The sequence below is a fragment of the Eptatretus burgeri genome, chromosome 17, assembly GCF_056783735.1.
Source record: "Eptatretus burgeri isolate ZD-2024b chromosome 17, Ebu_testis_v1, whole genome shotgun sequence".
NCBI lineage: Eukaryota > Metazoa > Chordata > Myxini > Myxiniformes > Myxinidae > Eptatretus > Eptatretus burgeri.
In genome coordinates, this window is record NC_140977.1 from 10,084,470 (window position 1) to 10,107,587 (window position 23,118).

The following is a 23,118-nucleotide window of genomic DNA, read 5'->3' on the forward strand; positions in this document are numbered from 1 at the left end:
GGGTACTTACGAAATCGTCAACTTGACCTCTGACCTTGTCTAATAAAAGCTGTCTCTAGAGAAGGTAGCGACGCAAACCAGAAGGTACTACGATGATTCTGTACCAAACCATCAAAAATCGTAACGTCGACCGAAGCAAAAATCTCCATTTCTCCACGCAATTATTTAATATTATTTTATCAAAGTCACAAAACCGTAATATTCGGCCATCCACCAACAATCTTTGCATAATCCGACGGCTTAGCGAGTCAGGCGACGACAACCTTTCTTGGGATAAAAAATGACTTTTAAACACCATCTTTATCGAAAACACCATCAGCGCGCACACGCAAAACCTTTACGTGATCAACGCCGCCTCTGCTCAAGTGCACTGCACCACGTGACGACCCGTGACGTGCGAGTGAAATATTTTTTTATACAATCTTAAAACGTCTCCAAAACATCCGATTTTTACCAGAATTTCGACAACCGAATTTTAAGCGTCCTAAGCGATCGCAAAAACCGAAGACAAAATTAAAATCGAAGTTAAAACGAACTCGTAACGTCGAGCGAAGCAAAAATCTCCATTTCTCCACGCAATCATTCAATATTATTTTATTAAAGTCACAAAACCGCAATATTCGGCCATCCACCAACAATCTTTACATAATCCGACGGCTCAGCAAGTCAGGCATGCGACGATAACCTTTATTGGGATAAAAAATGACTTTTAAACACCATCTTTATCGAAAACACCGTCAGCGCGCACAGGGAAAACCATACGTGACTCAACGATGCGTCTGCTCGAGCGCACTGCATCATGGGACGACCCGTGACGCGTCGAGTGAAATATTTTTTATACAATCTTAAAACGTCTCCAAAACATCCGATTTTTACCAGAATTTCGACAACCGAGTTTTAAGCGTCCTATGCGATCGCAAAAACCGAAGACAAAATTAAAATCGAAGTTAAAACGAACGCGTAACGTCGAGCGAAGCAAAAATACTCCATTTCTCCACATTAATTTACGGAATTATGTTTGACCTCACTGTGACCTTGACCTTTGACCGATTTTGACCAAAATCTAATCAGCGCTAGCCACCACCCTCCTGAATCACGTGGTGTAATTTGACATTGGTAGCTTCTTCCGTTCTCGAGATATCGTGCCTACAAACACACAAACAAGCAGTCATAGACTGGTACTTACGAAATCTTCAACTTGACCTCTGACCTTGTCTGATAAAAACTGTCTCCAGAGAAGGTGGCGACGCAAACCAGAAGTTTCTACGATGATTCTGTACCAAACCATCAAAAATTGAATGTTTTGGATGTTTGACCTCACTGTGACCTTGACCTTTGACCGATTTTGAGCAAAATCTAATCAGCACTAGCCATCACCCTCCTGAATCACATGGTGTAATTTGACATTGGTAGCTTCTTCCGTTCTCGAGTCATCTGTACCAAACCATCAAAAATCGGATATTTGACCTCACTGTGACCTTGACCTTTGACCGATTTCAACCAAAATCTAATCAGCACTTGCCATCACCCTCCTGAATCACGTGGTGTAATTTGACATTGGTAGCTTCTTCCGTTCTCGAGTTATCGTGCCTACAAACAAACAAACAAACAAGCAGTCATAGACTGGTACTTACGAAATCGTCAACTTGACCTCTGACCTTGTCTAATAAAAGCTGTCTCTTGAGAAGGTAGCGACGCAAACCAGAAGTTTTGACGATGATTCTGTACCAAACCATCAAAAATCGAATGTTTTGGATGTTTGACCTCACTGTGACCTTGACCTTTGACCGATTTTGACCAAAATCTAATCAGCGCTAGCCACCACCCTCCTGAATCACGTGGTGTAATTTGACATTGGAAGCTTCTTCTGTTCTCGAGTTGTCATTTTTTGGATGTTTGACCTCACTGTGACCTTGACCTTTGACCGATTTTGACAAAAATCTAATCAGCACGAGCCATCACCCTCCTGAATCACGTGGTGTAATTTGACATTGGTAGCTTCTTCCGTTCTCGAGTTATCTGTACCAAACCATCAAAAATCGAATATTTGACCTCACCGTGACCTTGACCTTTGACCGATTTTGACCAAAATCTAATCAGCACGAGCCATCACCCTCCTGAATCACGTGGTGTAATTTGACATTGGTAGCTTCTTCCCTTCTCGAGTTATCGTGCCTGCAAACAAACAAACAAACAAACGGAAGTCATCAATATACTTACGAAATCTTTAGATTACGTAAGTAACAAACAGAAAGGGGTGAAAACTGTAACCTCCGATCTTCGATGGCGGAGGTTAACAATTTTTAACCTCCGCCATCGAAGATCGGAGGTTACTGTTTTCACCCCTTTCTGTTTGTTTGTTTGATTATGAACAGTATTGTAGAAAAACTCCTTGACGGATTTCGACGGAACTTGGTGGGGTGATTTGGTTTGGTCCAAGGATCATGCCATTAGATTTTGGACTTAGTCCAAAATCCAATATGGCCGTTATGGCGGCCATTTTATAAAAATATTAGAATTTTTTTTTTTTGCATTTCTACATGTTTTAAGTGATTTCCAACCCCCCCCCCCAAAAAAAATTGTTATAGAAAAGAAATATTTTTGCAACATTTTTTTTCAACAAAATTTCGATTTTTTTTTTTTTTTTTTTTTTTTTTTTTGCATTTCTACATGTTATAAGTGATTTCCAACAAAAAACATGCCAAAATTATAATTGCGGCTGATTTTGGAACTTCAGGTGGATATACCCACGTAAAATCAATTTCTGTCTCAAGGAATCTAGTTATGACTAATGAATTGAGTATGTAAAAGTTAAAAGTAAAAGGGAAAGTTGCAAACTATAACTCTGTGAGCACTGTTGATGTCAAATTGAATGAATAGGATATCAGGTTCATTTGAGTGACCTAGCAGTATTGGCGGCGGAGGTTTTGCACTCTACCGAGTGCTCCCCCTCTAGTTTTTATGTTTTTTTACTCTTCTTCCAATTCTGTCTTTTAAGGCTTTCAGGTTTGATGAAGTAGAAAGGGGGTGTAAGAACTTTCAATCACTTTCTTCCCAGAACTTTCTTGATATTGCTCTCATCAAGCACCATCCAACAAAAAACCACATTGATAGATTTATATCCCCAAGAGTCTTCTTTGGTAGAAACCACATTTCAAGTCTCCAAAATAAACCCAACTTTCCAAATCTCCAAGGTAAAACCACATTCCTGTTGAGTCTCCAAGATATGTATCACATTGTGAGTTATCAAGCCAGAACCCACATTTCAAGTCTCCAAAATAAAAACAACTTACAAAGTCTCTAAGGGATAACTCATTTCCTGATTTTTTTTTTTTTTTTTTTCAAAATTTGTGAGTCTCCAAGGTAGGTTCCATATTTAGAACCATCTTGGCAGAACCCTTTTCCCGAGTCTCTAAGGTAGTTATTTAAACCATCAAGGCAAAACTCATTTACTGTTTTTTTTCAAAATTTGTGAGGTCTCCGAGGTAGGTTTCATATTTAAAACCACCAAGGATAACTTTTACTGATTTTTTTTTTTTTTTTTTTCAAAATTTGAGTCTCCAAGGTAGGTTTCATATTTAGAACCATCTTGGCAGAACCCTTTTCCATCAAAGGAATTCCATAGTTATTTAAACCATCAAGACAGAACTCATTTACTGATTTTTTTTCCAAAATGTGTGAGGTCTCCGAGGTCGGTTTCGTATTTAAAACCACCAAGGATAACTCGTTTACTGATTTAAAAAAAAATTTGTGAGGTCTCCGAGGTAGGTTTCATATTTAAAACCACCAAGGATAACTCATTTACTGATTAAAATTTTGTTTTTGTGAGTCTCCGAGGTAAAACATATTCTGGCTCATCAAGGTATAACTTGTTCAGTAGGTATTGTCTTGATAACTCACAATGAGTACCATCGATGTAAAACTCTTTTTCAGGATTTTGTGGGTCTCCAAGGTATAACTCTTTGACTGGGTCATCAAGGTAGAGCTCGTTCTGTGGGTCTTGGTCGCTCACAAGTTCTTCAACCAAACTAACAATTTCACCCCAAGTTGTGGCAATTAAGCAGTATTTTCATTTTTCATCTCAGATACAATTTCCTGTGAGAGAAAATAACAATATATTAATTTAATGTAAGATTATTATATGCATAAATTAATTTGTTTATATTAAAAGAAAATCTTACCTCAATAGATAAGAAGTTTGAATCCAGTTCAACTTGAAGGTTTAGTTCCATATAAGTAGTAGAACTCCAAGGAACACCAAAGTCATCCCACTCAAGCTCAGCACAGCAGTCCATTCTCAGTAAAAGTAAAAATATGTTTAAATTCAGTCTCTGTTTCAAGCCTTTATAGAAGAATGACTGGGTGTGGTTTCCTTTGGAAATTCCCTGGGCAAGCCTTGTGAGTCGGAGCTTAACTGGAAATGATTTAAGAGTACGTGGTCCTTACAAAAGTGGGTGCGGCTTATAAAAAGTGGGCATAGCTTGTGGAAAGTGAGTGGGGCTTAGAAAAGTGGGCGTGGTTTGTGGAAAAGTGGGCGTGGTTTATGAAAAATGATATGAGACTCAGGAGGTGGTCAGACAAGAGCATAAAGAGAAGTTCATCATTTCATCTCTGCTCAACAAAGATACTTAAATCAAGAACCAAGTTCCAAGTTATTCTTTGTGAATATACTCGATGGAAATGAATGTTATAAGAAAATTAAGTTATTCCCAAAAGTAGAACATGGACAAATATTCGTTGGTTCGCTCTTTGAGTATAATGAAAATATAAAAGGACTGTGATTATGTTGGGGGGAAGAAGTGCTTTAATCAGTGAGTCTCAATTTTTCATTTGCTTGTATGGGAGGGAAGGGGGTAGGTGGGGAGGAAGTGTGTCTCCCATTTTGAGATTTTGGGGCTTGGGTCACATAGTTTTCCCCTTTTCCCCATTCATTTGAATGGGCGTCCCAGAAGCAACATTTATCATCTACTAATGTCCCTTTAAAATTGAGTTTGAGTGCGATGTTTTATTTTCAGATTTTATTGTGGCGGTTAAGGTGGAGTCCGAGTTTCTGGACCAGTCATCCTCGCTCGTCAAAGGTTTGAATGACACCAATCTTCATTTTGTCGTTCTTTTTCGTTGTTCTTTGCTATAAAATAGGAACATTATTTTTGTTTGTTTTGCTTACTGAAGTTTCTGATTGATCACAATCAAATGACATAAATTATTTTTGAGGGACTGTTGGGTGGTGCATTGGTTCAGTGCAATGTTATCTTGTGATTTGATGTGGAATTAATCGTTTATTATTTAACTCTGTGTTGTTGAGGCAATATATTGATTGTAAAAGGTGAGTTGATTAAAATGTAACATGTATTAATATTGTTACAGTTGTCGGACCTGGGCCAGCTTTCTGATCCGAATCCTGACAAACCATTATTATAGTGGTCAAGCCAGTCCACCGAGTCTGACTCTCAACGCAGGGTCAAGGGCCTGTTTGCCACTCCACCTTACTCCATTGGAATATCTGAGTTGGCCGAGCGACATGCTGACTTTTCCCCCACACCAGGCACTGAAATGTTGGGGTGAGCAGTTTCTTCGTGCCCAGGAACATCTCGTGTGCGATGCCAATCGCCCCCGAACCCAATCTGTCCTTTTAATGGATGATTAAGAGCCACTGCGGCTCACTCTTCAGGGAAATTGAATCACTCAATAGGCAAAGTTGGTTTATGTATGTATGTATTTATTTAACCAGGGGAGGGAAGAACGAGGCACATGAGAGCATTTGTTTTAACAGTACTATTTACAAGAAATACACGCCCAAGGTATCTTGCGTACGGAAGGTCGTTTATGAAATAAAGCTTTATCGGGCCCCTGGCATACCACAGGAGAAAGACCAGGGAGTAAAGACAGCACCATGGAATATCCTCTATGACTCCAACAGGGGTCTCGTGACCGATGCGCGACTGGAAAAATGGGAATCGGACAGTGTCTCTGCAGCAGCAGCGAGGGATCTCCACAGCTCTCCGACCCTCTGGAGCCAACAGCTGAAAAAGCCTGAGCTGAACTGACAAAATAAATTGTCACGGAACGGCGTCCAGGAATCACGAACCCATGAACCACAAGCTCCGGAGACAGGAAGAACAACCTGGAAAAAGCGAACTGCTACACTGGATATAGATATGTTCATCCCCCGGAACCACATTGGGTCGTGCTCGTGGCCTTTTTTGGGTCCCGTGACGCCCTGTCCCATTAAATGGTCTCGCCCCATTGGCCCCGCACTGATTGGTGATTCGGCTGTCAATCAAGGAGTGCCCCTCCCTTGAGCCTCTCAAACGTTTTGGGAACATGTACGGGGCACACCTATGTGTGCGTGAACGCTTTCTGCACACATATCAACACATAATCCTCAATCGCAACTAGAACGGCACTTGGTAGAATGAATACCCTCTGCCAGGCTGAACAGTTTGTTTTGTATCCCACTGATAGGCCGGATCTGCATCCAGTCCTTAACCAAATTCTAAACAGCTTGTTCTTGTCATCTCCCTAAATCGTCCATCAAGTTTTGTCATAATCCGTCCATAACTCTTTGAGATATCGTGCCGTATATCATTTTTGGACACAAAATCTCAATGGTGAAGCATTACTTGAAAAATTATCGGATTCGGGACCAGATCTTCACCAAAATCTAATCAAGTCGTCCTTGTCACACACAAAACCTGTCCACCAAGTTTTGTTCGACTCTATCCACAACTTTATGAGATATCCTGCGATATATCATTTTGGTGAAGAATCAGAGATAAGAGATAAGAGGCAATCACCACTTGCGTTGCTGTGTAGAGTCGAGCAGAGTAGAATGGAACAGGGTGGAGTAAAGTGCCGAGTCATGCCGGAAGGTTTGTGCTTTGCTTGTGTTTTATGTTTGTAATAAACTCAAGTTTGGACTCCACCAGTCTTGACAGTTGGACGACAATGAACAAACCTAGGATTGTATGACAGCGAGTCGGGTACTTGTTATTTTCCTAAGCATTCAAGTAACGATCTATTTGATCAAGTGTTGCTATAAATGAAATTCCAAGGTGTATCAATTCTGCATGTACAGCAGAATAACATAACGTAACTGGAAAATTGCAAATAAAAGAAAGATAAACCTTCATCGATGCCAAACCTTTGATTCTTGTTTTTTTAAAGTTTGATTACCTCCGCCACCGAAAGTGAAGGAGGTTATGTTTTCACCCCTTTATGTTTGTGTCTGTTACTTGCAAAATCGAATATTTTTCAAGTATATTGGTTAGTCGATTTTGTTATTCTGTCTGTCTGTCTGTCACCTACAGGTCATAATTTTAAACCAATCTTCATGAAACTTCACCACATGGTAGAGTTTGTCATAAGGAAGAAGCCTATTGTTTTTAAGGTCAAAGGGTCAACAACTTAAGTGAGATTTCTAAATTCCTCAATTTTCATCCGATTGACTTGAAATTTGAAGAGGATTTACATTTCAGGTCGATGAATTCAACTAGCCAATTATTTTGGAGGTCAACATAGACCAAATGGTCAACATAGACCCAAAGTCATCAACTATTTCACTCAGGCTGACTGGCGGGGTCTCCAAGCAGCCACCAAACTTAAAGACTGGTCTCCCATCGATACTTTGTCCAACATCAACTCGTCCTGGGAATTCTTCCAAAGAAACTTGCTCTCTCTCATGCACAGATTTATCCCCTCTCGTCTTCAGTTGTCCGACCCTTCCTCCCATCCAGGGTTCACTGAAGCTTGTGGCGAGGCAGTTGTCCTGAAACAACTTGCCTTTGCCTCATGGAAAGCAAACCCAACTGAGGGTAATCTCAGTTCCTTCCATAAAGCTTGGAACAAGTGTGTATCTACCATCAGGAGAGCCAGAAAACAACGTCTTTCTCGGCTCAAGTCTGAACTCTCAAACCTCTCTCCTTCCTCCAAATCCTGGTGGCATCTAATCAAATCTGTTTCTGGTCTATGTTCCCCCTCCATCCCCTCCCTTACCTCAAATGGCCGCACTGCTGATACCGCACATGAAAAGGCTGAATGACTAAACTCGGTGTTTGCATCGAAATCTTGTGTCCGAAACCCATCACTTTCTGCACCCAACTTACCCAGTCACACACAACTGTCCCTGAACTCTGTATCCTTTTCTTCTGACAAAGTGGAGAGCTTGCTGTCAAACTTCAACTCAGATTCTGCAACTGGTTCAGATGGCATCAGCCCACATGTCCTAAAAACCTGCTCCTCTGCTCTTGCTCACCCTCGCTCCATTCTATTCACCCTCTCATTTGCTTAAGGTTATCTGCCATCTGCTTGGAAATCAGCAAACATTACCGCCGTCATAAAAAATGTGCAAAAACGGATCCCTACAACGACAGAAAAATCAGCCTTCTCCCAATCATCAGCAAGGTAATGGAATCCATCATCGCTTCAGACATTAAATCCTTCCTCTTCTGCAAAGGCTTGATTTCTGACCATCATTTTAGTTTCAGACCAGGTCACTTTACACTCGATGTGCTGCTTCTGCTCTCCCAACAATGGATGGAAGTACTAAATGCCAGACATGAAATCAAAGCCATATGGTCCCTAGATATATCGCGTGCTTTTCACATGGTCTGGCACCCTGCCCTGCTCACCAAAGGCCTGTCACAGCTAAGTGGGAGCCACTTCGTTCCAAAACTGACCAAAAATTATCAAAAATGAACTTCATGAAATTATCAAATCATTAACTATTCCATAAACTGGAGCATATATGGAACACAAGGCAAAAAACAGTTTATCAAGTCAGACAAACACAACTGAGGAATCAATCTTTGAATTTGGGGATTTTTTTCTTTTTTTTTGAATTGAAATTAGTAAGAAATGCTCACTAGAAGCACACAAAAAATATTTTTTAACACTGAATATATACACAAAAACTATTATTATGCATATCAATGATTTAAAAAATATTTATTGGAAAACAATATTTTTTTCTTTTTTTTTTGTAATAGGAGTCGAGTGACCAGACCTGTCACCTGTCTGCGAAGACACATGGGACCGTAAACTGTAAAACCCAACTCCAACCTACACATTGATCACAAAACTAATGATTGGAATTCTTTTCAAATTTACATGATTTTTTAAAAATGTTTTTTTTTTTAATATATTGTTTAAAAGGGGGTTCATCCGGTACCCGGCGTCACGACTGGGCCCCCAGGCACTTCTAAACACAATAAGTTCAGCAGTCAGCCTCTAACTTCTAACTGACAGGCTGGCAGGATACCAGCTAATGACAGCCCGAGATTTTGTTTGCTAATTGTGTTGGAGTACTTTGTGGTTTCACTTTAGTTTTCGAATATTATTTTGCAATATTTCACCGCAGAAATGTCGCTCAAAGATCAAATTAAGAAATGAAATTTATGTGGAAACAGCATCTATCTATTGGAAACGTATCAGAGCGTTTCCAGAGGTGTGGTGTCATCAGAGGTGTGATATGAGTTAAGGGTAAGGACGTTTCAAACATGTAAAATTACATGTTTTTTTTCAGCATTTTTTTTCATAAAATAAAAGTCAGGCTACTAATTTTTTTAAAATATTTTCTCATGTTTATGACACTAATTGAGTTGAACCAGACTGATAAACATTTAAATATCATGGACACTTACTATGACAATCCGTTCCACTTGTTAGGCCAGGATGTCATGACACGATAGTATCAAATTTTCATATTTCTCGATGGACATGAATAAAAAATTAAATTTTCTTCCCTCCAAATGGTGGTCAGATAAATATTTGAGCATTATTGCTCATAGACTTGTGAAGTCAGTATGATTCATCTATTTTAATGTCCAAATACTTAAAACATTCACTCACCTCAATATTTCAGCAATAATTCCAGAATTCCATAATCGTCGCATAATGGCAGACAAGAAAAAAAATTTCCCTTTAGGAGAGTTGAGGGAGAATGAGGAAAACCTGTATTTTTCCTGCAAAGAAGGTCATGACAGATATGTATCATTTGGGGTAAGAGATTTCAAATTCAATGATTCAGGTAAAATTGTATTGTGTATAATATTGATTGTCGCGTAATGGCGGACAAATTTTAAATTTTTGAAACGCGTTGTCAGTGAGCGGTATTTAATCAAAATATGTCTATAATGTTTGTAAAATTAGATAATATGATTATTGTTGGTAAAATTAGCCTCATCTCAGCCACTTTCAGCACACTTCACAGAATCGCACAGGCACTTTTATTTTTTCATCCCTGAATAGGCATTCAAAGTGAAACAAGGATAAATTTCACTCTATCACATGCCACTCAGCCAATTTTTGATCGATTTCCAAACTGGAACTTATGTTTGGAAAGGAAAGTTCACTCTTTCTGTTGAAATAGACTTTTCAAAACCAAGTTCCAATGATGAATATCAGATAAATTAAACAACATCTGAAAATCTAAAAATAAAACTGGAAATATGACTGCTTTTTCAGCTGATAGCATTTAACGTTCATGAATCTTAGGATCCTGACATCTGGCGGTCATTAAAGTATGCATTTTTTTGTAGATTTTTCAATGCTCTAACTGACTGTGAGGGTTTCAAGAAGGCTAGTTTACTCATATTTGTGTATATTTACTGTTATTTAAATACAAGCATTGGAACAGGGTGGCTCTCACTTAGCTGCGACAGGCCCAAACTCTTCCTATGGTATCCAAGGGCATCTCCACTCATGGCTAGCAGACTTCCTCTCCTGTCGCAGCCAGCGTGTGGCCTTTCAGGGAGTTCTCTCAACCCCTCTTCCTGTCCAGGCTGGAGTTCCTCAAGGCAGCGTTCTGGGCCCTGTTCTTTTTCTGGTTTTCATCAATGATCTCTCCAACTCTCTGGAAAATCCTCTTTATCTCTTTGCTGATGACTCCACCCTCTGTCGTACCATCTGTCATCCCTCACACCGCAAGCTGCAGCTTCTTCACTCTCTGTAGATCTGGATAAAATCACAAACTGGTCCAACACATGGAAAACGTCTTTCAATCCTAACAAATCTTACACTCTCACTATGTCTCTCCGAAAGGACCGTTGAGAAAAACCCCCAATCTACTTTCTCAACAATCCTCTGGAAGAAGTCCTTTCATTCAAGCTTCTGGATCTCACTATCTGCCATGATATTTCCTGGGAAAGCCACATTTCCAAGCTGGCCTCCAAAGCCAGTCGCCGACTGGGAATCCTCCATCGTGAAAAATCCTTCTTTGGCTCACAAGAGCTCCTGACCACATACAAAGCTTTTATCCACAGCCTAATGGAGTACTGCTCTTCCCTCTGGGCTAGTGCTCCTGCCTCTCACCTTTCTCGGCTTCACGCTGTGGAAACCAAGGCAGTTAGGATCATTGGTATTTCCCGGGATGAGGCTGAGTCTTTGGGCCTCTCACTCTCTCACCACAGGCAGGTCGGTGGTCTTTCTGTCTTCTGCCGTCTCCTCTCCAGTCTCGCCCCCCCCCCACCCATTCTATCTGCGATATGCCCCCCCCCCCAATATTTCCACAGGGCGCTCAATGTCCGCCAGCAACCTCCGTCTGGTAAAACTACCAAAATCACGAATCGCTGCTCACAATCACTCTTTCATTCCTCTTTTTTCCCGCCTTTGGAATAAACTCCCTCACTCTGTTCAATCCCATTCTTCCCTCCAGGCCTTCAAAACAGCTGTTCACCACCACCTCTTATCTTCCCCCATCCAAAACCTCGATCTTTTCTACCCCCGTTAATCCACTCCAAACCCACCTCCTTCAAATTCCCTGCTTTCCTTCCCGAAAGTCCCTGTAATGTCCATCTTGTGTACCCGTGTTCCCCACCCCATCCCTCTCCCTTCCACAGATCTCCCAATGTCTCTGTTCCCCACTGTTTTGTCCTTCCCACTCCCACCCCTCTTGTCTCATGCCCCCCCCCCTGCTGTGTGTTAGCTCTCATTGGAGCCTTGACAAGGTATACAAAAAAATAAATAAATAAAAACTAAGATGGTATTTCTAAAATCCTCAATTTTCATCCGATTGACTTGAAATTTGAAGAGAAGTTATATTTCAGGTCAATAAATTCAACCACCAATTATTTTTGAGGTCAAAATTGTTTTATGGATTTTGCAAGTTGCGTGCTCTGCACAATGTCTTCTTGTTAATTGCCATAATCCTTCGGATTTCAGCAATTATGTTGGTCGGTTGTGTGTGTCATTCTGTGTGTCTGTCTGTTTGTTTGTGTGTTTGTTTACCCTGTAGCAGCCACACCGTTTCAGCGATCATGACCAAACTGGGTACAGACGTCGGCCATGGTCAAACTTAGACACTTGTCGTTTTTGGTGAATCTAGGTCAAAGGTCAAGGTCACCGAAAAACCGAAATCCGTATTTTCGCAATAACGTCCGCTAAAATGGTCGTATCGACTTCAAACCAAACCCAAAATGTGCATCTTCCAATTCTGCATCCAACCATATGTCTCATTGGGGTGTCACACCAACACCCTTCTTAGCGGTCGGGGTCGAATGTCAGGGGGGTCGAGTCAAAACTCTCAAATTGCGATAAAAACGCCATTTCAAGTCTGATTGACTTCCAAGTAATGATCATGACCAAACTAAGTGTGATAACTCATGAAACAGTAGCACTATCGACTTATAAGAACCAAATTGATTTCCAGGTTTTTGTTTTTTCAGAGATCATGGAGATATGACAAAGTTATTCTGGCAATTCCTTGCTCAACGAGCAATTTCATTTGTTTGTTTGTTTGTTTGTTTGTGTGCAGGATATCTCAAAAAGTTGTTTTCGGATCTGGAAGAAATTTTGTGGACAGGTTCAGTGCGCGACAAGGACGAACTGTTTAGATTTTGGTGAAGATCCGAATCCAGATACGGCTACTATAATTTTTTAAGAGATTCTTCACCATTGAGAGATCGGGCCAAAAACGACATACAGCACAATATCTCAAAAAGTTGTGGACGGATTCGGTGAAACTTGGTGGACATGTTGGGTATGTGGCAAGGAAGAATTGGTTACATTTTTGTGAAGATCTGAATCCGGATCTGGATACAAGAATTATTTAATTTTTAATGTGATTCTTCACCAATGAGAGATCGGACCAAAAACGATATTGTCCTGTTTGGCATGATATTTCAAACATGTATTGGGGATGATATGTGCTCGTGGAGCAGGCATTATGTGGCGGAGGTGCACTCTACTGAGTACCCTTCTAGTTTTGAGGATTGTTTTTCTTTTCAGATTTGATTGTGAAAGTGAAGGTGGAATCTGATTTTGAGGATGATTCAACATTTCAAGAGAAAGGTCTGGACCACAACAACATTTTGCTTGTTCCAGTTACAGACAGTTATATGTGCATGTACAGGTAGTGGACAACAAAATGGAAGCACCTGGGTAAAAGAGGGACATCAAGCAACGGCTTCCATGTCGGTGTGGCCCATGCATTAATTAAGTAAAATATCACAGCATGCTTAGGGTCATGGATAAAAATGCTGCACAGGCCTGCTTATCTATAATTATGGCTAACATGGCCGCAAGAAGAGACCCCTCCCCTCCCCCCCCAATGCCCCCATCTACAAAGCACATGTGGTCGCCCATTGGTTTGATGAGCATGACTGATGTTATCCATATGTCATGTCCTTCTCAGTCACCAGATCTGAACCTCATCGAGCATTTCTGGCCAGATATTCTGGAAAGACTCCTGAGACAGCATTTTCCACCTCCATCAAACGTGTGAGTTGATTGACTTTCTCGTGAAAGATGGGTGCCGCATCCCTCCTCCATAATTCCAGACACTGGTGGACTCTATGCCACGGCACATACAGGCCGTCCCAGCCGCACGTGGTGGCCCACCACTCTATTAAGTGACTTTACATTGGTGTTTCCATTTTCTTGTCCACTACCTGTACATTGCACATGCTGAGGTTATTATCTGGGGAGATGCTGCTATTGGACTTTTCTTAGTCACAGAGTCATTCAAAAGACCCAGCTCATTAATAATGGATTATAATCATCTGCACATTTCATGGTTACAATGTTTGTTTGAGATGTTCAGGGTAAATGTGTGTGTACTGGATGGCTGTGACGGTAGCAGTTACTGGCGGATGAAAAATAAATTCGTAAAACTAATTGGATCAACCGTACTGTCATTCATGATGGACGCTCTAGTTGTATAAAACAAAAAAGGTGTAATTTCACCTCCTCATACTTTTCAGGATCTAATTGGATGTCGCTAAATGACGAGGTAATCAAGATACTTAGTGAAGGAATTGATTGCAAGTTCACCGAAAATGTTAATGATGAGACTCGAATAACTGCCGAGTTTCCATGAACAAAGCAAAAAAGGTGTGAAAAGTATTTGTGATCATCAGAGCCTGAATCGATATTGTGAGGTCTCGTGACAGGTCCAAGAATCCAGGAGCAGACTCGGATCATTCGTGTGTGTGTGTGTGTGGTGATAGTGGGTGTGAGGGGTTATTATACAAGGCATTAATTTTACCCACAATGTAGAACAATTGGTTTGGTTTAAATTTGTTTGTTGATCCCTTCCTTAATTGTGATGAACTGTTGTCGCATGGTTTACAGGTGAAGCTCAAGTAGTGAGTCCAGAAACTTTCCAAAACAACCTTCTTCACACTTCCCTGGATGCTTTGAGCAATGATCATGTAAAGCAGGAACAGTGTGATTCTCCACCCATGGAGCCAAGCAAAGCTGCTCAGCTGCTCGTAGGTAAGCCGAGCTCTCTGCAGATCACATCACATTGTGTTTATTTATTTCGATCGTTATTTCACGATGAAATAATTTTGTTCCAAACCCTGCAGAATGACAGGTCCATTTAAATTGTTTTCACTAATAAAATGGCTTGTTTATGTGAACCAGACAGGGATAACTGTTTCATTTAAAATACCCAGAAAACATTCTGTATTTTGTATTTCTAATGTTGACTCATGATTGATTGTGCACATGAAGCTAAAGTTTTGTAAGTCCGTATTTCACATTACGGACATGACAAACCAAGTGAGATTACTGGGACTCTTCAAGTTTGAAAGAAAGTTGCTGTCGTTGTTGAAAGATGAAAGAAAGAAAGTTCAGATTGAGTTGTGCATCCCACCGTTCAAGTTCCTGAGCAGATTGATATCTAATGTCACCATTTCTCCCCTTTTGATGACCGTCTTGCACTATGACAGCATTCTGGATTCCATTCTATGCGTGATTACTGTTTTTAACCTCACTATTTCTCTATAAAAACTATTCTTGCCATTCCCATCTGAGAGGTTGAAATCGAGCTTGTCCATTTTCTCTGGAGGGCGAGCAGTCTGGGTTGTCAGTGGCCTTGGTGGAGAAGATAAGGGTTTGTTCGCGCATGTCTGGATCTTCATCAAGTGGAAATTTTTGAGTAGAAGATATCTCCACAATCTGCATCTGAGAGGGGTCTGGATATCGAAAAAAAAAACTCTGGCACTGTGAATGAGAAGATTCTTCTGAGCTGGCTGGCTGGTATTCAGCATGAAACAAAGTCAGCAGGGTTTTCATCTGTGGCGACGTGACGCCACTGACTGGTAGTAGATACATTGCGTATCTTGTGAACTTGATTTGCTAAGTACACGTTGAAGCGTTTTGACTAATTTGAAATGTAGCCGAGGACTACCTTGCTGTCTGTATAATAGGTAGTGCTATCTAAGGTCATTCGATCTTTCATCTTGTGCTCCACTGTTTGAGCCAACACTGTAGCGCACAATTCTAGACGAGGTACTGAGATGGCATGTTAAGATGTAACTCTTGCTTTGGCTTGCAGAAGGGACACATGTGGCTGTTCATTCTCGTTGATTAGTTGAAGGTCAGGAACAGCTCCCATAGTGAGGTTACTGGAATCGGAGAAGACATGGACCTCCCTTCATTTGACTGGGCCGAAGTTTAGTGGATGGTAATATCGTTGAATGTGGATGTTCTCAAGAGGGTGGAGTGAGTTGCGCCAGCACATCCTTTTGGGGAGGCATGTTTCTGGAACCCATATGTCGCTCGGGACATACGGTTCCTTTCTCATGTCAGCCATCAGTTCACGGAGTATAACTTTGCCATCAATGACGAGGGGGCTGCAAGGCCTATTGGGTCATACATTGAGCTTGCAACCAACAGAACTCTCCACTGTGAGAAAGTTTTGTCCTGAAGGTTCACTTGGAAGATGAAGGTGTCCTGTTCCAGGGACCAGTATACCCCCAAGGATCTCTGTGTGAGTAGATCTTCATGGTTGAGGTCCAGGCTCTTCAGTTCTTTTGCTCTCACCTCATCTGGAAGAGCGTTCATTAATTCTTTCCTTGTAGAGGCAATCTTGTGGAAGTGTAGCTTATTTGTGGTTAAAGCATCCCTGGTGCGTTTGATAAGGCTGATTGCCATGAGTTAATCTGGCAGAGAGGTAAGTCCCGATGGATGAACTCTCTCACGTCGTCGCCATGAGTGATTCTGCATTCGCCCGTGACGGTTCTCAGACCAAATATCACTACAGCAGGTGTTGAGATGTTGTTGAACAGGTGAACATTAATTCTGGACTCGATAATGGGCTTCATTGGCTCTTTGCTTTTGCATGTCTTACACTGCACTTCAGTGTTGCAGTCCTTAAATCTGTGGTTGTCACCACACCTGAAGCAGAGACCTTTGGTTTTGAGGAAGTTCGTTCTCTCTCTCTCTCTGTCTCTGTCGCATGCAGGCAGATGATGACCCAGCTTTTCATGATATGGACAATTTCTTGTGACTGGTAGTGGTGGTGCCAAGTTCATTGGTAGAGACGTCACCAAGACATGGAGGAACTGAGACTTCTGTATGTTCTCCCCTTTTCTGTCATCCATGAATTATGTTTGCTACATGGGTATACGACGGGGTCATTATGGAATATGGCCTTTTCTCTCAAGAATTTGGTGAGTATGTTAAATGGTGGGGAGCTGCCATTTGTCATCATGTATTTTGAGGCATGCTTCCTCCAATCATTGTGGATGTGAGTGGGTAGCTTTTCAAGAAACAGGTGTAGAAGTTGTGCCTAGTTGAGGATGTTGACATGAGGTAAGTCATCCATTTGTACAACTGTGTCTGTAAACAGATACACAAGTTCCAGAAGCCTGCAATTTTCATCCACGTTGAACTTTGGGAAACCCGTGAGTTTCTCAATTACTCAATTGCTAATCCTTGTCATATTCTCAACCTTCCATTCAAGCTCCTTCCAAGCTTCATGGGGGGTGACCTCGGGATCAGAAACGTAGTGGTGTCAAAATCTGACGATGAGCTGTGTCACTTCACCTTTAGTGTATTTTGCAAGGAAGGTGAGTCTCTTCATCACGGGATTCCAAGCCATGGTCTGGAAGGAAGAACACCAAGGTTTGAGTATCATCGGGTTGTCATCATAGACGTCTAGCCCGTGTGTTGGTTGGCGCTGCCGAGCAAGCGTGCAAGTGATCTCTTTTGTTATATCAACGGGAGAAATCTCTGGTTCAGCCTTCGGCTTGTCTGGTGACGTCATGGGAGAAGAAGAGGGTGACTATTTGAGAAGCCCTATTCATATTAGTCAGAATTGCTGTGTGTTGCTTCGTGGCTATCTGAAGGAGTGTGGCTGAAATTCAGAGTTGGCTGGTCAGTGAAGGTCGAACAGCAGTGTCGGTCATTTGGCAAAACTATGCTCTATGATCGCTAGCTGACTGGGGTGAGGTCCAGAGTACACGCCCCCTTTCTTCTTGTTTGGGCTGCAGGAATGCATCGGTGTGCTTTCTTCAAGGTTGCTGTTTGATGGGCTCAGAGTATCCGCAAGTCAGCTTCGAAACTGCCGCTGCTTGTGCAGCTTTCAGCTCTGCCTCGGCTCTTACTTGGTCCACTTTTAGCTCAGCATTGAAAGATTAATCAGATGACTTGTGGATCTGTGTAGAAAGCCCTGCTCATCTGGAGGCAATTCATCTGGTTTCTTGAGCCATGTGGTACATCTCATCCAGCGTCTGAGCTTATACCTTTGGTGTCATCACTGTTGCTAAGATAGGTCTTCTTAGTGTGAAAGGCATCTTCCTGATCTTCATCAGTGTGCACTTGAGAATGCAGGTCATTTAATTTGGACCAGGTGTCTGAGTATGCTTGGAGCGCAGAATGGGAATTGGTGTGGTCCAATTGGATGAGGTTATCATTGTTAGTGGCATCTTGAAGATTATCGAGGGTTTGCTTGGTTTTCCTCCATTAGTGATCAAGCTTTCTTTCCTTTGTCTGTGTGTTGGTGTGGATGACCTTCACTGTGGGACATCTTTCCCTCTGCGGATGGCCCGCCAGATCCATTGCGCTCGGGGTGTGTTCGTTTAGCTGTGAGAGCGAGGTGCTGCTGTCTGCTCTGGCTGATACAGGGTAAGCGGAGCCATCATCTGGTCTGGCTGACATCGCATACAAGGTGTCATCATCGGGTTGGGCCAGCGCAGCGTGTGAAGTGTCCGACATGGAGATATTTCCTTCTTCACAACAGCACTTGACTGTTAAATCGATCCTCGTGCAGAGGACCCCTTCAATCAGACTCAATCACTGCACTGGTACTGGTTTCTGTTAAGGCATAACTCAGAGCGAGCAATTGCTCTATTTTCACCAGAGCATGTTAACCATTAAACAAAGAAGTGTAACATGCAGGCACAGAGACAGGGTCGTGTAACTGCTTAATTTAGTGTGCAATGAAAGTAACTTTAAACAGTGATTGTAAACACAAAACAAACAAAGCGCTGAATGTTTGCCAGGCCACAATCACAATCCATAACAGAGAAAAGAACAATTCTCATCGCAAAAAAATGGCGAACGTGACATCATCCATCCATTGGGACCATACTCTGTGCAGAGCGTTAGTGCTGCCTAAATAGTCTCCTTGGCTATTGGGCACAATCCTGTCGCCACTTCGACACAGTATACCAGCATACTCGCACTCATTTTGCCGACCTCGGAAGGATGACAGGCCAAGTTAACCCCACCTGGTAATTAATTCAACATCTGATCGGGATTTGAACTCAGGACCCCAAGGATCCCAAGCCCACCACCCTAACCATTAAGACAACACCAGGTGACATCATGAGAACTGTTATGAACGTCAAAATGCTGATATCACCCACTGACCAGAATACAATCAAAATGAGAATAATCTAGTGTTATTACTCGCTTTATATAAGCCTGGTGTTGGCTTAGCAGTCAGGGTGGCTGGCTCGGGATCTTTGGGTCCTGAGTTTGAGCCCATCAGCCATTGAATTAACACCAGGAGGGGTTGACTCAGCCTGTCATCCTTCCAAGGTCGGTGAAATGAGTACCAGTGTACTGGTAATATGGGTACTGCATCAGCGGCGTAGCGTGCCCTCAACCAATGATGCAACGAGCAGCTGCACCTGAAGGAGAAGAATCACATGACTGATTTTGTGGAGGGTGAAGACGATCAAATAACTGACTAAATGCAGCACTGGAAATTAACAAATGTTGAGCAGCAAAAATCCTCATGGGACAACAGGACCTTGCATGGTGGCACAGACCAAGTTTCAGCCGAACCTCCACCGATCATGGCACTTTCTTGACACAAGGCAGTGCGTGCAAAACAGCCGTGCAGAAACAGCTGGTCTCCAAGAGAGGTTTTGAATCATGTTAATGAAATCATTCTGAGAACCATGACATGATCTTTATTCCAGGTGGTCTATCTACACGAGTCCTCGCAACACCTCTCTAAAAGGATAAATCGGCCAACTCTCATATTTACTTTTTCATTGTTGAGAATTCCACAAGTCTTACAATTCCTGATGGCATCTCCATGAGAGGTCAAATTTCCACGTGAGCATCGAAAGGCAGGAGCCTGTGCATTGGGCATTCTCGAACATGCCGAGTCATCCCTGGGTTCTTCTTCGTACTGCCATTTAACCCTTTTCAGAGCATTGTGGAGTAATGTTCTCCAGAGTGGGCTGGTACCCCTTTGTCCTTTGTCTCTTTTCTGGTATTGGAGAAGAAAAAGCTATGATGGTTAACAGAATGTTGATCAAAGTATTTTAACCGCCATGGGAAACAATGAGAAGCTGATGTTTCAGGCATTGTCTCTTGGTCGGAGCAAACATTTGATTGCTATACATTGCCCAGAACAATGGAACAACCTTTGCGAAGATAGTTTGCGTGTTCAGTAACTGTTTGACTCATTTTTGAATCCTAACTGAACCCTCCCCCTCTAGTGGAGGACAGAATTATATTCCATGTTTGATCGAATTTATGAATTAATTACCATTGTTCCTGTATTTTTTTTTTCAAAGTTTGCGAGAATTATTGTTGCTTTTTGTGACGTGTCTTTACAGAGAAACAAATGAAAGTGAATTATTGTTCCAACTGCTCCCAGTTGTTCAACACAGAAGTTTTCATTCGTCATCTGACACAGACTGTTACTCAAGAAACCGACACATTTAGCAGCGTGTCTTGTAAACGTTGTACAGAGACCCTCAAGAATATCCAAGGAAGTGAGAGACCACACAGGTGTTCTGTTTGTGACAAATCATTCACAACGTTATCGTATTTAAAAAGGCACAAAAAACTACATCAAGAAGAGAAGCCACACGAGTGTTCTGTGTGTCATAAGGCTTTTTTGCGGGCATCATATTTAAAAAACCATCATCAAAGATTACATTCAGGAGAGAAGACGTACAAGTGTTCCGTGTGCGACATGTCATTTGCCACGTTCACGATTTTAAAACTACATCAGATTCATACCGGTGAGAAGTTCCACAAGACTCACAAGTGTTCTGTCTGCATGAAGACCTTTTCTCGTTTATCACATTTACATGGTCATCAAAGAGTGCACACAGGTGAGAAGCCGTTCAAGTGTTCTTTGTGTCCTAAAGCCTTCACTCAATCGACACATTTAAAAAAGCATCAAAGAGTGCACGCAGGAGAGAATCCACACAAGTGTTCTGTGTGCAGCAAGACTTTTGGTTTTTTCTCAGATTTGAAAATACATCAAGGTGTACACACCAGTGAGAAGCTGTTTACTTGCTCCGTGTGTAACAAGGCGTTTTCGAATTCGCCACGCTTGACGAGACATCAACGAATCCACACGGGTAAAAAGCCATTCAAGTGTTCCATTTGCAGGAAGGACTTTGATCGCTCATCAGATTTACACGTTCATGAAAAAAAACACGCATGCGAGAAGCCTTACAAGTGTTCTTTGTGTCCTAAAGCCTTTATTCGATCAAAATTTTTGAGGAATCATCAACGCATACACACAGGAGAGAAACTCCACGAGTGCTCTGTGTGCAACAAGGCTTATGTTTTTTACTCGGAACTGAAAAAGCATCAAAGAATACACACAGGAGAGAAACCCTATGAGTGTTCTGTGTGCAGCAAGGCATTTGCTTCTTCGTCATATTTTTCTCAACATAAAAGAATACACACAGGATCCCAAATTTGGAGAAGAAAGGGAAACATCAAAAGGAAATGTCCCCAGTGATAGCTAGACGAGGAAAAAAGAAAAATTAGAAAGCAACTCGCAACAATAACAAATTTCAAAATCCCTGGCTCACATGGGATTCCAAACTCCTGGCGAAAGTAACTACACTCTTTCCCCAATCACTATGCTCGAGCATTTAACGAACTTATCCATGGGGAAAAGGCAGTGGACGAATGGGCTCGCAGAAGGTAACACATTCCTCATCCCAAAATCTGAAGAAACTCGACTAACTCACAAATATAGGCCAATAACATGTCTTCCAACATTTAAACTTTCAACAGGAATCATTACAGAAATGACCTATGATCAGCTAATACAATAAGAATAGAGGCAGAGCAGAAGGGATGTGAGGAAGGATGATACGGAACAATGAACCATCTATTACTGAACAAGGTCACACTCGAAAACTGCAAGTTCCGAAGCACCAAATTGTGCACAGCCTGCAAAGACTATTAAAAAAAAGCTTTCGACAGTGCCCCACATTCATGGATGGTATAATGCATGCAAGTGTATAAAATCGAGACCCAAATAATCAAACAGATTGACAAAGCAATGGAGCTCTGGAAATAAATATCACATTGATATGACAGTACGAGGAAGGAAAGATTAAAATAACCGGAGTGAAGATACAACATGGGATTTTCCAGGGTTACAGCCTTTCCCCATTCCTGTTTTGTCTGGCTCCAGACACACTGAACAACCTTGTTTATGAGCAAGGACATGTATACACCCAAACATCAAACAGAATAATGTCCAACGGATCAGGAAAGGTGACACATCTGCTGTATATGGATGATTTAGAACTTGTATATTTCCATGCTCTAGGCTCATGCAATAACTATGGCAAAACAAAATCAGAACATAACAAAACAAGGGGAACACCAGGAGAGAGAAAGGAAAGGAGATGGAGGCCCCTGGAGTATTGGTGGAAAGTGGACGCGGTGATGCGCTGCTAATGCGGATGCTCCCATACCTGACCTGAGGAGAAAACACTAACAGCAGGGCGGAGGGAGAAATTCGATGCAGATAGACAAACAAGGGATGTCTGGAACAAGCGGTAACGGAGAACGCAAAGGGTGAACAAGATGGTGAACAAGGGTGAACAATAATAAAAAAATATCATGATTTGGGATGAGGGTGACTTTAGATGATGGCGAACAGCTGTGTTGAAGACGTGGAGGGAAGAATGAGATTGAAGAGGATATGAAAGAGTGGTTCCACAGGTGGGGAAAAAAAGGAAAGAGGAATAAATGAGTGGAGGGAAGCAGTGATTCTTGATTTAGGCAGTTTCAATGGGAGGGGGTTGCTGATGGGCCATGTGTGTCCTGCGGATACCTGTGGGGGGGGGGGGACAAAGCAACGAGAGGGCAAAAGGTGCAAGTTCAGAAATGAAGCGGAAAAAGACAGACTGACCTGTCAGTGATCCTCTTCAGGACATTCAGTCATTCAAACTCCTGGGTCTCACCATCAGCCATCATCTTTGTTGGGCAAACCACATTTCAAAGTTGGCCTCCAAAACCAGCCACCGGCTGGACATCCTCTGTTATACAAAGTCCTTCCTTGGCACATCTGAACTCCTCCACCCCCAAAGCCTTCATTGATGGGGTGCTGCTCTCCCCTCTGGGCTGGCTCCTCTGCCTCACATCTTGCTTAGCTTGACACCATGGAAA

The 23,118-nt window shown here is 41.9% G+C and overlaps 2 protein-coding genes across 3 annotated transcripts in view; one reads left to right on the forward strand and one right to left on the reverse strand.

Moving 5' to 3' along the window:
• LOC147009277 (uncharacterized) overlaps positions 1-22,792 on the forward strand; it is a 47,650-nt gene extending 24,858 nt beyond the window's left edge. The window contains exons 2-5 of the mRNA XM_085862054.1: positions 5,016-5,078; positions 13,225-13,287; positions 14,569-14,712; positions 20,304-22,792. Coding sequence (XP_085718180.1) covers positions 5,016-5,078; positions 13,225-13,287; positions 14,569-14,712; positions 20,304-21,448 — 1,415 coding nt within the window. The 3' untranslated portion in view covers positions 21,449-22,792. The remainder of the gene's footprint in view (positions 1-5,015; positions 5,079-13,224; positions 13,288-14,568; positions 14,713-20,303) is intronic.
• The window catches only part of LOC147009276 (uncharacterized), a 113,837-nt gene that overhangs the window by 32,007 nt on the left and 58,712 nt on the right, over positions 1-23,118 (reverse strand). For both annotated transcript variants that reach the window (XM_085861998.1, XM_085861996.1), the window contains one exon: positions 9,850-9,962. In XM_085861998.1, coding sequence (XP_085718124.1) covers positions 9,922-9,962 — 41 coding nt within the window. In that variant the 3' untranslated portion in view covers positions 9,850-9,921. The remainder of the gene's footprint in view (positions 1-9,849; positions 9,963-23,118) is intronic.